The sequence below is a fragment of the Trachymyrmex septentrionalis genome, unplaced genomic scaffold, assembly GCF_001594115.1.
Source record: "Trachymyrmex septentrionalis isolate Tsep2-gDNA-1 unplaced genomic scaffold, Tsep1.0 scaffold56, whole genome shotgun sequence".
In the NCBI taxonomy this organism is placed as follows: Eukaryota; Metazoa; Arthropoda; class Insecta; order Hymenoptera; family Formicidae; genus Trachymyrmex; species Trachymyrmex septentrionalis.
The window spans coordinates 1404259-1419761 of NW_017305735.1; the positions used below are offsets into that span (position 1 = coordinate 1404259).

At 33.9% G+C, this 15503-nt stretch overlaps 1 protein-coding gene across 1 annotated transcript in view; it reads right to left on the reverse strand.

Moving 5' to 3' along the window:
* LOC108752146 overlaps positions 1 to 2288 on the reverse strand; it is a 25924-nt gene extending 23636 nt beyond the window's left edge. The window contains exon 1 of the mRNA XM_018492795.1: positions 357 to 2288. Within this exon, the coding sequence (XP_018348297.1) occupies positions 357 to 2288 (1932 nt within the window). The remainder of the gene's footprint in view (positions 1 to 356) is intronic.
* Positions 2289 to 15503: the final 13215 nt, after the last annotated feature.

Genomic DNA, 15503 nt, shown 5'->3' on the forward strand with positions numbered 1-15503 from the left:
TAATAAAACTTCTCCAACATCTCCTGTTACATATCATAATTATAATATGACAAAATATGTACAAAATAGCTCATTTTTGCAATTTCAATTATAAATTTTTCATATTTATATCGTGATGAAACACTTAGGAAAACGGATTCTATAAAAAACTATTAGTTTTTATGCAAACAAACTAATTCTTGCTTTTTGACATTCGAAAAAAGACATTTTGTCGAATAGTGTGTTATTATATAATATAAATAAAATCTCTTAAGAAAAATGTTTTAAAAAATAAAAAATTTTGATATAAATTTTTTTACAACTTCTTTGCCATGATTATACGAGTTAATATTATATACAAGTGGAAGAAGACTCACCTGAGGTGTCCACACGGACGGTTGATGCGACACCCTCGATGTGCTCTTGCTCCTGGACCGCCAAATTTTCTTTGCCACCAGCCGGCTGCCGTGATGCACCACGTTACTCGAGGATTTGCTCTTCTGCATCGCTGTGCCACCTGCGGAATTGGCGGACGATGACGTAAGTGCCGGCGAACCGGGTGCCGAATGCGGCTTATGCGTATTAGAACCATGCAAGAGATGGGAAAGGAAGGACTGATGGTGATGGGGATGTTTAACGGGGGTGGAAGCCTCTTCGGAACCGAGGCCAGCGTCGATGCTGCTTCTGGAACTAGCATTTCTGCTGACAGGTGGAGATGTCGTTGTGTCAGCATCCGATAAATTCTCAGATGGAATTTCTCCGGGACTGAAAAAGGACATTTCGCGATAATGCACCATCCAATTATCTTCTGTCTGGCAGCCCTTGTTATTGCCGTCGTCATCGCCAGGCTTAGTAATCTCACCCTTGGCTTTGATATTCCGTAAATTCCGATCATAATTGACCCGCTTAAATCGGTCGATCTTGTCTGCGTCCATCGATTTCTTCCGCGCCATCCGCAGATACCTCTTGATGGTGTCACTCACGGACGGTGATACGTCGTCATTGTCAACGCTACTACATCTTCGTCCGCTAAACCTGTGCGACATCTGTTCCTTTTGCGAGGATTCTTCCTTTTCCTTCTCCAATAAATACATATCAAGGACACTTTGAGAAACCGGATCGGTTTGCACTCCATTATCGAGAAAACTTCGATCGTTGCTAGGTCCTTGGACAGCGATTAGAGGCGGTGGTGAAATTGGGTCTCTTCTAGGTGACTGATTAGATTCTTTAGTAGGTCTACTTCTCTCGTGAGCCCACCACCGAGTTGATGGCGAAGTGTACGCACCGGTCGCTCGGGGTCCCCGAAAGCCTCTAGTACATCTCAGATCGAAATAAAGTTTTTCGAGAAGCTTCCGATCTGTCAAAATATCGGATATAACATGTTCCCGGGAAGACGATTTGCCATAGTAACGACTGAGCGTCTCCATTAGCGATTTATGAACGTAATCACCCTGATATGGCAACATGGATTCCGGAATTATGTCTTTTCTGCTAGAAGTACTTTGACTGAGAAAAACTTTCTCACGTTTAGCCTGAGCTACAATCGTGTTTAAATGCTGTTGCAGCTTATCTATTAGACGAAGATAGTCAAAGGGTTCTTTCCCTTCCATCTGTTCGGTTGTATCCTGTGACTTGGTAGCCATCCTCGTTGGATTGGCTGTAGTGTTACCTTGTATGTTCAGGTATTTCTGTAGCATGTCAGCCAATTCCTTGGTCTCGATGTCTTCCTGAAATGTCTTACGACGCGTTATCGGACTTGATGGCGTGCTGCCGCCATTGCCATCACCGCCACCGACGTCGCTACTACCATCGCCACCGTTGCTACCGCCTGACGTCAGCAACCACTCTTTTTTTGCCTTTGCCAGATCAAATGTGCCAGACGTGGTTGCGGAAAGAACGAAATTCTGCGGCGAGCTTCTGGCGTCATCGGCCTCATCAGCCGAGCTGGCCTGAGTTCGATAGCTGCCACCTTTAGTCTGCCTGCGACGTCGCTGGGCGCGAAAGCTCAGACTGCCAGGATACGAGGCCTTCCTCCAAAGCAGAAAACGCGGTTCTTTCTGGCACACCTCTTGAAAATATTGCTCGATCTTTGGTATGTCTTCCGGCCGATTGTGAGTACCATCGGGGATGAGACGTCTGCCAGCATCGGCCATGTATCGCCATGTCTTTCTGGTGAGCAGCCATCTCTCCTTGACGGGCTTGCCAGACCGTTTGGTTCTGCGATCTTTGGACGCAGGCTGTGTCCCGTGTATCGAGTCCGCACTATCGCGACGCGAGCGTCTCCTGCCTCCATCGGGACGCTCTGCCATCGTCGCGTCCTTATCCCGTTTCGCCACGCGAACCACCTTCGCGGAATTGTGTCTTTCTGATATCGTGCACGATAGGGATGGTTCGCGGACGGTTAGCCGTCCACTACCCTATACAATTACTTTACCATACCAGTCGAGATATAAATGCCCCTTTTTCTCCTTTCACTCGCAATAATCCATCACTTCACTTTTGACTGCAGAACACATCAAACAAATACGCTTCGCACAGGACATATATATGCCATCTTACTTGACCACTTTAGCATTGAAGGAAGTATCATAAAACCGATCGGGAATAGTGCGGCAAGACGATGACGCGATTTCTTGGACGATAATAATTCTGCTGTTGCTATAAAAACGGCAACTAGATCGAAAGCCAAGCGCGATTGACTTCAGGAAGTCATTGAAATTTAGGCTAACGAGAAGTCGCTTATTTCTATTGCGCGATGTAGGTACAATCCAACAGCAATTTCCACGATCAGTAGCAGCTTGCTAATGAAATCCAATACTAATCAATCTTATTTAGAAAGTAGGAATTAAAAAGACACTCCAAATACGAATTTCTTCACTGTCGTGTGGCTTACGAAACTATCTTTTCAAGTAGTGAAATCTTACAGAAGATAGTGTAAAAGACAACGCGTGTAAAACAATATGACGTCTCGACGTTCGTTTTATAGACGTCGAAATTGCAAACGTTACACGTATGAGCCGGCAAGGTGGAAGCTAAGATACGCGACTACTGCTCCTCAAGGCGTCGCGACACTCGTGGACGCTCTGTGTCTAAAAGCGTCTTTGCCCCTTCTCACCCCTTCCATCTCACTCGCGTGCGGAAACGCGAACGAACAAGCGGTAAGCATAAGAGAGGATAGATGCTGCAGAGACGACAGCAATGGACTAGATTGAAGAAGAGATATAGAAGTTGCTATGGCCTCTCTACCTGGACTTGTTGCAGACCAGAGCTGCGAGGTGCAACGACGATGACGTGATATTGGGTAGTCACGCTTTGCCAAATACCAGTACAGCGCTTTTTGGTGGCATACACAGCTACTAGTGTTTCTCGATGAAACAATATCGGTTTTAACAAGATTCTGATAGTATATTGCTCTTCGTTGTTATAATATCAAATAAGAAGACAATAACATGTCAAACTGCAGAATTACGACTTGAAACCGACGATAACCGTAATAACAAATAATTATCATTCTTATAAATTTTTTGTTAAAAGAGGAGCCAACAAGAGATTTGAAATATTTGTGTCACACCAAGCCACGAATTTTACCAAATTACAATTACGAGTATACAAAAAGCAATTTAGAAGAAACTTTATTAGTGATAAGTTTTGAGTGACTGTAAATTTTGTGAATTAAATCAAAGAAATAGTACAGATAAAAAAAAAGTAAATGTGCTCTTAAAGTTTCAACCTAAATATATGTATGAAAAAAGACCTTCAAAAATATATTTAAATATATTAAATGACAAGTTGAAGTGAGTAGTAGTAATCTCTGTTTTGCTGATTCTCTCTCACAGTAACGACGCTATTTCGAAGACCACCCACTAACCGAGAAACGTGTTGAACGAACTTAGATAATATTTACAAAACGTAAGATTAGAATAAAACGCCTTATATTATACAACGCCACGTGGACGAAAAAAATTTCCGAGAAATAAGATCCATAATAACATCTACAATTAACTCACATGAATTAATAAAATAATATAAAATTCACTATACGCCTACCTTCCCATGTAATATTTTAAACATTGTTACAAAGTTTTATTTTAATTGTAAATAGATTATAATACGAAAGATCATATATTGACTAGATTAATTCTAATTTTCAAACCTTTTGTATACTGAACACAGTTGCGATATTTGTGTGAACAATTTGTATAAGCAACCATTATTATTTTCAGAAGATCAGAATTATTAAAACTCATCGAACTTGCCTAATGAGAATGTTAACAGTATTTAAGGATAGTATTTCAGAGAAAATTGACGGAACGGTGCTGAACTGTCGATAAAACCGTTTTATCAATTAAATGCGACTTAGATCTGATTACATTAACGTTACTTTGACTTGAAGTGAAGCTTAAAACTTTCTCTATCTCTTCTTTTCTCTTTGCTCTAAAGAGAGAAAATGTAAGTTTTAAGCCCCGCTTAAAGTCAAATCCTGATGAAAATAAAAATCGAAGCGTAAGTTGAATATAATAGGAGAATAACAGAAGCAAAACTTCTAGAAGGCGAAAATCGGAACAATGAAATGTAAAAGAAGCGTTTATGCTTTTTTTTTACATTTTGATGTTTCATCAAATATGGATATAATATTTGCAGAGTTAAGAAATAATGCATTATTTGTACCGCTGTTACCATTTTAGTTTTTTTGTAATGATCGTTACTTTTTCTATCTGTAATAGTAACGGTAATGCCATTACATTTTCATAATAATGATAACGAATTCTGTCACTTTTATTGTTACTTTAATCTCTTTCTTTATAACTCAATAGATCGCATTATTTTTATGTATAATTAACTAAAAATCTGATTGCATTCCGATAGTAATCATCAAAATTGAAAATCTGTAGTATACGTAACGTGAATTATAAATTTTCAATATTAGCAGTGACTATTGAAATGCACTCTTAACAATATTAATGTTTGAAAATAATGTTTAATAAAAATTTTTAATAAAATTTGAATTTGTTAATTACAATCTAATTTTTAAGGATAAACATATGTATATTATAAGATAAAAGTATTAATATAAAGAATTATCGAAGATTTATTAAATATAAAAGAAAAACTTGATAGAGCTAGATTAGGATTTTAAGTTTTAATATTAATTTTTACAATTAATATTGATTATTAAATAAAATAATTTTTAAATCTAGTATTTTATTTAAAAAGGATGCTAAAGTAACAATCGAACTTAACCAATAGTACAAACTTTTTTAATTACAAATTAAAAAACTGTCGACAATAAAATCTTACTTAATTTCTTTTCCGAAAATAGGAATTCTTCATATTTAGTTATATTTATTATCTCGGTCTTATTTCAAATTCAAATTATAATTGTTCATTTCATATATTATCGTTCTGTGTCACTTAAATTAACGCATACACTGAAAAAGTGTTGTTCGTAATATCAATAAATTAATTCATTAATACAATGAACTTTTAATAGATATTATGAATATTACTTTGAGTACTTTTTATTAGCTAATAATTGAATTTATTAATATAACAAATAACCGTTTATTAATATACTGAATTTGAATGTATCATAATTTAAAGTAACTTTTAATTAAATTAGTAAAAAGCGTACATGCTTTATATAATATAAGGATTCTAGTCAAAACAAGCGCGCGATTATAACTCGCGTTAGTGTGTTGCCACTTCAGAAATCTTAGGTCCTAATTCCGTCAATACCGCACATGCGTTTTCAAGAATTATAAAATGATCCGATGCGTATTTATAATTAAAATGTAAGTAAAACAATAAGTTAAACTCTATATAAAAATATTTAAAAAAGAATTCTATTTTTTGAAAATTAAAAAAAATGTTAATACAATGCAGTAGTTAATCATATCACTTTATAATATGAACAAACGCGTAATCGTAAAGTAATGAAATTATTCATTAATCCTCTGCAAATCAGGTGGAAAATCAACATGAATCATTTGTGGGTATATTTCATATCCCATGCTATACTTTATTATAAATGTATTATAATTCAATATGGACTGCGTTTGGAAAATCACCCGGGTGTCTCCGTGTATTATTTTATCCTTGTTTAACATTAAGTAAACAACAAGAACAAAACAATAACTCGAGTGATATTTCCGAACGCAGCCATGATTGGTAATAACGCATTCTCCAGTTGCACGAAACCGATAACATGCGCGCAGTACTTTTTAAGAAGTTATAGAAATTCATCTTGCTGGAGTATGTCACACTCTATCTGGTTCACGGAAAGTTAAATTAATAATTACATGTATGTATTAATAATAATAAAATCCAATGCATGATTCAATGATATTATTCACTAAATAAAATTTTTTATTATTATAATAAATCTATGGCAGATTGTTTCAATGTACATAAATAATTGTTACAATGAATTCTAGTAATAGTTTATAATAACTCAAATTTATCCTTTTATGACATCTAAATCATTGTAGATGAAAATATAAAACTTGTCGAAGCGTCAAAGAAGTATGAATAGAAAAGAATTTTAATGCTTCTTAAACACTCTTTATCTTTCCATTGATTCTTAATAGTTTTGAATATTCATACACACTCCCCGAACTCTCCCCAAACGCTCCGTAAAGTGTGCCCGAAACATTGTTACATTTCCCACACGTTTTAAATATTTTTTTTTCATTAACGTTTTCATACGCTCCTCAACATTCCGCAAAGAATGCGCGTACATACTGATACACTTCTTAAATACTTCATTCATTAATACTTCGTCTACGCTTCCTAAACATTTCGCAAAAAGTATAGGAGCATTCAAATACGCTTCATGTACGCTTCCAGGATACAGAAATAAAAAATTTATTTTAAAACAGAGCACAACACAACATTCTCTAGACTGCCTAATCACGTTCCATTTATATTCAATGAACATTCTGCTCGTGCTTGACGAAGAACTTATCTATACTTTATTTATATTTCTTTAACGTTTAGTTGATGCTTCCTTTACGTTCCATGTTCCAATTTTCGCTTCTTATAGGTTTTATTTATGTTTTTATTACTTCCTCCTTATATTTTCTTTACTCCAATTAACACTTTATTGACACTCGCTTTACGTTTTATTTTCATAAAGGTAGAATAAATTGTTCATTAGTTACACTAATTTTAATAAACTTTTCAATTAATACAATGAATAGCTTTATTGCATTTACGTATATTTTTAGTTCAGTATATTACATTATAGTCCTTATTTAATATATTACAATGCTCTTGCAATATATTAAATATACTTACTACTAGACACAATTACTGCTGTTTACCATTATTTTTAGTCTTCGCTAAGCATATGTATATACGTACACATATAATTTTCAAATCAATATAAATTTTTTTAAAACTCTTTATAATTTTAGTGTCGTAAACTCAATATTGTTTATACACGTAGGGATGGTGAAATACTACAATATTTCGCTCATCCAAGCTACAGAACTTGTATTAAGGAAACATCTATATCAAGTAACAGCTCTAAGTTAAAAAATGTAAATTTTTAACTATTTTTCAGTTTTAAGCTTATCACCCTGGAGTTTAATGTATCATATATGGTACGTTGTACATTTATGTATAGACTTTTCATATTATTGTAACTGCTTTGTAATATAATTTGAAGACCTGAATTTAAAAAAAACTTTAATCTCATAGATACGATAAGTTTGCAAGGGCAATTTTTTGCGTTATTTTCAACGCAAGAGTGCGAAATGTTGAAATGAAAATTCAAAGAGAATATCTGAAACCCGTGTGTGGCGGGCTCGCAAGTTTTCATTATACTTCTCGCAATCAGCGCCATCGGTCAGCAGTCTGGTGCAACCGGTAGCCACACAAGTACGAGTTCATGTCCGTACTTCAATAACAGAATCGTACCGACTATCAGATTATATGACTTCTCGCACTACGTTCTTTATTCGCCTTTAGCTTCACTCAAACAAGCGTTAAGCTACCGAGATTCCCTGAATTAACGAAAGGTGTATATATGATTACTACAATTTATTACAAGTTATGTTATTACTATATGTCGTCATGCCTCTTGATGCCGCCGAGCGGCTGATAAAACATTTTTCGGTCGCTTGATGCTTGCTTGAATAAAGAGTGAAGCTATACGAGAGCGAGGAGAATGGGTACTTTCTCGCTGTCTTATTTGCTTTCGATGCGTCAAACGCGAACAATAAAAATATAGTGTGAGAAAGTCAGAGCGATAGTCGACACGCTTCTGTTACCAATTGCCAAGTCATACGACATGGATTCGTGCTTGTAGCTATCGGTTGCGCCAGGTCGCCGACCGATGGCGCTGATTGCTGTCAGTTTTTTTTTTAAGAATCAATTTATATGTGTTTGTAAAGTTTTGAATAATTTTGAGAGAGATTCTTGAGAATAAAGTATTAATTTATGTAATACTTCCTTAAACTAAATTTATTTACTACTCATATACATATATCTAAAATTAAACCACATTTTTTTCTTTCAAAAATAATTTATTAAGGAATATAATATTTTGTGATATTTCATGACAATTGAATTTCCAATTATTCGTTTATAATACAATTTAAATATTAATGTTGTAACGGATTTATCAATGTATTATATTGTACACTGTATTGCTGGATCCATGAATGTTGTATCACTTAATTTATTTGATATGGAAAAGATGAAGGCAAGAGAAAAAAAGAAGCAGAAAGAGAGAGAGAGAGAGAAATGAAGAAAAGAAAGAGAATAATTTGTCTGTGCTTAACTTCCACAAGATATGCCATCGATATTAATTGCAAAAAAACCGCACGAATGGTTATTTTTCTGTATTTTTGTCATTTTTTCGGTCATTAGTGCGATTTTTAAATTTCTAGATAAGCAAGATAGAGAGAAGGAGAATTTACATGGGTAAACATGTTAAATGCAATTTCAAACGTGCCACTGACAAATGCAATGTAATTAATAAATTCTATTGAGAAATACACATATAATTAAAATCAATATTCAAATCAATATTCAAATTAAAATCAACATATCTTTAAAATATTAAATTGACAAGTATTATATTTTTATACTAATGCTTTAAAAAAAATTTAATTCACGAACAAAATTCGAAGCATAAATGACATAATCATATATTTATAAAACTGCTTTTATATGTGCATATGTAGTGTATGATTTTGAGGAACATTTTATATAAGAAATATTTAAAGCCAATGATAGATATACAACATACAAATTCAAACTTCAGATATTTTGACAATTTTTTAAGTAAATAATATGTATATCATTTTTATCTTGCTAGTTTTCTTTTTTATGAATATTTTATATTATTTCTGCTTTGAATTTTTCGCATTTTATACTAGAGTAAGAAAGGAGCACAAGAGAATATTTAATAGAAAGTATAAGACATAATAGTTTTGAAATAAGACCCAACTACAAATACCGACCTATATATATCTTATTAAAGAGAGCCGCGTTTTTCTCGTGGTCTGTAATTTGAGATAAGGTTTTCCGGAAGCTACCACGATTCCCGGTTCCCTCGTGCTCCTCCCTACAGAAACATAAATTTTGTCATGGTAAATGTCTTACCTATAACGTGGTGGTATTTGTCAATAAACTGCTCGGTGCTTTGAACTCCCATGAGTGATGCGTCCACGTTGGTGTACCAATTGGATGCGGAATATCGTGGTTCCGGCTGCACGTAATTGACACCTGGCATCTGCGCGGGTCGAATAATTTTCTACGGTGGATGTCTTTTTCTAATTGCGATAGTGATCATCCTACAATCGTCACAAACGGGTCTAATGCCCGTATTACACTATCGATTGGAGATTGCGTCTGTGTTTGCATTTGCGTCTCTTAATTAATCAGAAAGAAACTGCTGACCAACAGCTTTTGTTATGAGTCAGGAGACGCAAATGCGAACGTAGATGTAATCTCCAATAGCTATTGTGATACTAGCACAATGCGAATGCGGATGAACATCGCAACGCTACCGTCTGATCGAACGTTGGCTCGAACCACTTTGGCACTTTCGAAGCCGGCTTCACTTTTCGGCGAGCGATTTCGCGAAGATTCACTTTCGTCGGAGTATTTACTACTGTGTGTCTCATCATCCACTACGCGAATGAATCACATCGATTTTCTCCGAGTCAAGCTGAGTCACTCAAAATGTATACACTTGCAAAGAAGAAGAAATGACAATTCCCCATCTTTTGTATCTGCGAAGTTCAATCACGTTTTAGCCGCGACGTTGCGCGTTTAGACTCGTCAGCGACTCGTGCAATTGATGCCACTATACATTCCTCGCATAACTCAGTCACATAATTGAAGAAATAGAACGGAGACTAGGTACGCGGCACACGGCGAACCGAGAGTCGTAAAGGAAGAAGTGAAGAATAGAATAATATACAAGCGCCTACTGTGAAATGAGATTAATTAAAACCTAATTGTGTTTATCGAAAGAGAGAGAGAGAGAGAGAGAGAGAGAGAGAGAGAGAAAAAGAGGGACATCTTTTAATAAATTAATAAATTAATATCGCTTTTAAGCGATATTATCAGAGCAGACTAGGGTGTGGCGAACGAGGCGCTTGACTCACGTAAAAAATTAAAAACGCGCAAAAATGCAATATAAATTTCTACATACGTTAAGTTTATTCGACCTATAACTTATTTATCGTTGAACTCTCACTGTGTATTTAAATAAAATATAATACGTAAGGATATAAATTTTGATAAAATAATTTGCGGCTATCACAAAATACGGAAAATATTACTTTAAATAAAAAATAAATATTCTATTTTTAGAGAATTAATATTAATTATATATAAATATAGGTAGATACTATATAGTATAGACTATATAGTACATATATACACTCTCTTTAATTTTCCTGTACTTTAGTATAATTATGTTTTGTTTTTTAAAAATCTAATAACGTACATGTAGACGTAATCTCTATACTTGCACACGTGATTATGTTATTAAATTAATAACTATTAAATTAATAATCATATTTTACACATGTTGTAAAAGAATATTTTTGGTAACTGAGAGCGTTCTTTTCTTTCTTTTGCCTCGGGTGCTGAAATGTTTAATCCCAACTCTGAGTACTACCACTATGTGAAGGAAAGCGGAGTAATTTTAGACACAAAAATTGTATACAGATATCTATAGCAAACGTTATATATCATCTACAAACAGTCAATTAGTTCGTGTTTAATTAGTCCTTAGACAAATTAAATTTGGCATTAATGAAATTTATCAAACTGAGAAAATTTCAAAATTCATTCAAATTATAAGTTTTTAATATTAGCACTAGAGCCAAAGTAGCGATACTATTAAATCGTATCTACTTTTTTACCTAGCAAATATAAGGATTTGTGGTACACTCGGTAGTACAACAAGAAAATTTATGATAAAAACGTCTGTATAAATCTAAAAATTAATTAACATTTATGTTGATGTCATAGATATGTATTGTATATCAATTAAATTAGCGCTTACTAAAATAATCACTCCTATTTATCTTATAATCTTAACAAAATATGAACAGAAACAGTTATGAGATATGATCCCAAGATAATACAATGCTTCGATTTTATTCGTAGAATCTTTTTGAGAAAATGATCTTTGTTTCAAATCCAAATATAGTGCACGTAACATCTTCGTTGGATAAATATAATGCCGTAGACCGATTTATCGTCAATTAACAATCGGCACTGTCGACCATCCCATTGCCAAGCATTACAGTCACGTGACCGACATAATCGTGCCACGATTTCAACCGCGTTCCGACGTAATGACAGGAACGTCACTCAACGAAATCGGAAATTGATTTATTCGAATCATCATTAAATCCAATTCACTTGCAGGGCTGCGTTTGAAAACACTATCTGAGTACCTTCGAGTATGATTTTATCTTTGTTTAACATTCTGTAAATGACAAGGATAAAATGTTACTAGGAGATATTCAATTTTCGAACATAGCTCAGCACGATACGTGTCTGTAAGATCGAACAGGGTTGAGAAAATTACTTTATAAATCAACTCATTATTGTTAACCTTTTTTTCTAAAAATAACTCGTTATCATGATGGATTACATGATTTTAAAAAGTAACTTATTAATCATTATTCAAAATAAAAGTTTTTACAATTTCTGTTACTTTGTCATCAAATTTTATTATCGCCTTCTTTTACAGTAACATTTAACTGTCTTGATCACTAATTGAATACTAATTAACCAGTTCAACACGAGATTTATAGTGATTATAATGATTGTGATTATAATTGCAACACAGTCAAACATAAACTTTTTTTTTAATTTATAGCTTAAGCACATTCCATATATTGTACGCGTCTAAAGTAACGATAAAAGTAACGATTATATTCGTTATCGTTATCCAAAAAAGTAACGCGTTACTTCCAACCCTGCATGACTGTTTAAGAATTATCAATTTATCTCAGCGATGAAATAAATCGTGACACACATTATTCGATTAATGTGACTCGGAGTATGGCATCTAATATCTCGAGAGATCTCTCATAGAAGTATACCTTTGACGTCGACACGCGTAACTTATGAAACAACGTGGTCTCTTCTCGCGACTGACGACGAACGACACAGCGGTTGCTGCGAGCGCGATCCACGATCAACTACCACGCCGCTAAGAAAGAGAACGAGCGAATGAATCGGAAAGATAGGGAAGAGAGAGAAAGAGAGAGAGAGAAAGACAGAGAGAGAGAGAGAGAGAGAGAGAGAAAGTGTTCGGACCGATGGACATTGGCAGAGCGCTGGGACTCCCAGTGCTTATTTTAAAACCACTGTCCTTCCAACTCGTGCGAGCAATCGTCCATCCTGCAGTGCATGATCGCGACACGATGATATAGTGCAAACTCCCATATTCACAGCTACGTCACGCTAGTTAACGTAATCGAATAAATCTCTTGGCATTAGCTTATGGATCATTTTTCATCTAATTATTCTAAGTGGATAATTAAATTTTCTAATAATTTCTTGCGATTTCTTGTAATTCTGTCAATATTATTTTAATTTATATAAATATATTTAGATTTTTTCATGGAAGCCTATTTGTTAGTAGATAGACAAAGTACGGGCAGTGACATTTCTTGAGAAACGCAGCTGACACATGTTATATGTTGTCACAGCATCGTCTTTGTACTTTCTTGATACTCCAGAATTCCATGAGCTTACGAACGGATGCGAGGTTCATTAACTTTGAAAAAGTCGAAAAACGCGATAGAAAGTTACTGAACGTAATCTCTTATATTTTATAAATTTTCTTATATCAAGCGCAAAAAATGTATTTATTTATTTTTCATTCCGTCAATAATAAAAGTTTTAAAAGAAATTAAACTTTCAAAATTGAATACGTCATATTTTCGAAAGAGACATCTTGCTTTTAATGAGAAGAATTAAAATATTTTACACCACTTTTTTTTTAATATGTATTTTCTTTAATGAACAAGATGTCTCTCTCTCTCTCTCTCTCTCTCTCTCTCTCTCTGTCTCTTTCTCTTTCCCAACTTGTGTATAAATTTAATAAAAAGATTAAGCGAGACAACGTCAAGTTGATATGTCGAGTTGATATGTCGAATTTTATGTTAAATAAAGACAGTTAAGTAGAGTACAAACACTTTTACGACGGCAATTCATGGCTTCCATGATATGTCCAGAGACTCTTAATTCATTTTAGGAATGTAACTTATTCAGTAATATGTTAGAGATAAACTTTTCTTTGTATTTTGTCATCATTAAAATGTAATTTCATGAAAAATAAGAAAAATATTGATATTAGTTATTTTGCGCTAAAATTGTAAAGCAACAATATTATTAGATATTGTAACAATGAAGAAGTAGAGCCAGAGTTTATTTATCGCAATGTACTGTGTACAATGTAAATGTAGTGTAGACATTGTAAACGAGACTTTTTGATTGACATTTTATGCACTATAAAGAGTCCTTCTTGATCATAGTATCCAACGTATATATCATTAAATGATAATTTTACACTTTGTATCTGTACACAAAATTCTCGCTATTCCACGCGCGGATCATCCAAGATCCTTCTCTTCACTTTTGTCTCACAGTGAATTTTTTTTGTCGCGTCGTTTCGTAGCCAAAACACATGCATCACCACAAAAGTCAAAATACACGACACGGGTTTGCCGTCCTTATATCAAACGTTTAATTGGACACTATACTGTCAGGAATGCGAACACGAGTAAATTGTATAAAATACTTGAGCAAACTTATTCCGCGTTTCACTCGACATCAAATTAACATATGTACAAATGTCACTATCGTCTAATTGAAAGCGTGTTTATTTGTACATACACTTTTATTCTAAATATAACTTACAAAACGCATCAACTCTTACGATGACTAATTATTAGAAAAATTAATTTACAGTTATACGAATAATTTTATATAAAATGTTTTGTAACTTTCGTACGTACATAATTTCATTTCGCTTAATTAAAATTAAACTTTGCTTAAACAAAGTTTTAATTTTACAATTATTAAAAAAATATGTTGAGAAATATGTAAAACTTGTTAAAGTAAATATAATTTAAGCAGAAAATGTGTAAAAATATAAAAACTTAAGTATAAAATCGAATTAAAATTTGAAATAGATTCTATTAGGTCTCTCTCTCTCTCTCTCTCTCTCTCTCTCTCTCTCTCTCTGTCTCTCTCACCCTCCCTTAACATATTGAATATTAAAGATTTTATAGAATATCAATCCTAAGTTAGGTTAAAATAGCGACTGGAAGAAATGATAGCAATTATGGAACAATTAAACTTCTGTAGTTATAAGATTCATTAACTATAGAAAATTCATAGAAAAATATTTGTTTTCAAAAGTAAAAATTAATCCAAACCTCCAGATAATATACAATATAACCTGATTATGTGTAATAACTGCATTTACTAACTCTTCTGTAACTTTACTAACCCTTCTGTAACACATATTTCTTATACATCTTAGCCTCTTAAAAAGATTCTCTTTGCTTTTTCTTTCTTTGTCTCTCAAAAATATTAAGAAGCTAATCGAGAAGAAGAAAGAAATGAAATGGAGAAGGCAGTATATAAATCTTCGTAACGGCTTTTGGTCACAGAGCCTATTCTCGCACTAAATCGTGCAAATAATAATTTGCTCCCGGCCAAAATTTACGGCACAAACGTATGTGTTGGTAATTTTTAATGGCACAGACACATGTGACTTTTCTGATTCTCCTTATTTCCTCGTGTGAATGAACAAATATTTCTGACCAAAGCCGCAAAGCGGGAAAAAGATGGATGTGTCATAAAGCGCGACATAAATTTCTTGGTCTCAGCATCATGGTTTTTCGTATATTTTTTCAATGTTTCACATGGTTTTACTTTGTCTATTCTTTCACTCTTTCATTGAGCCGATTGTTCCTTCAGTAGCGTTATATTGTAGATGCGTCCGTGGTCATATCTGCGACTACGAGTAT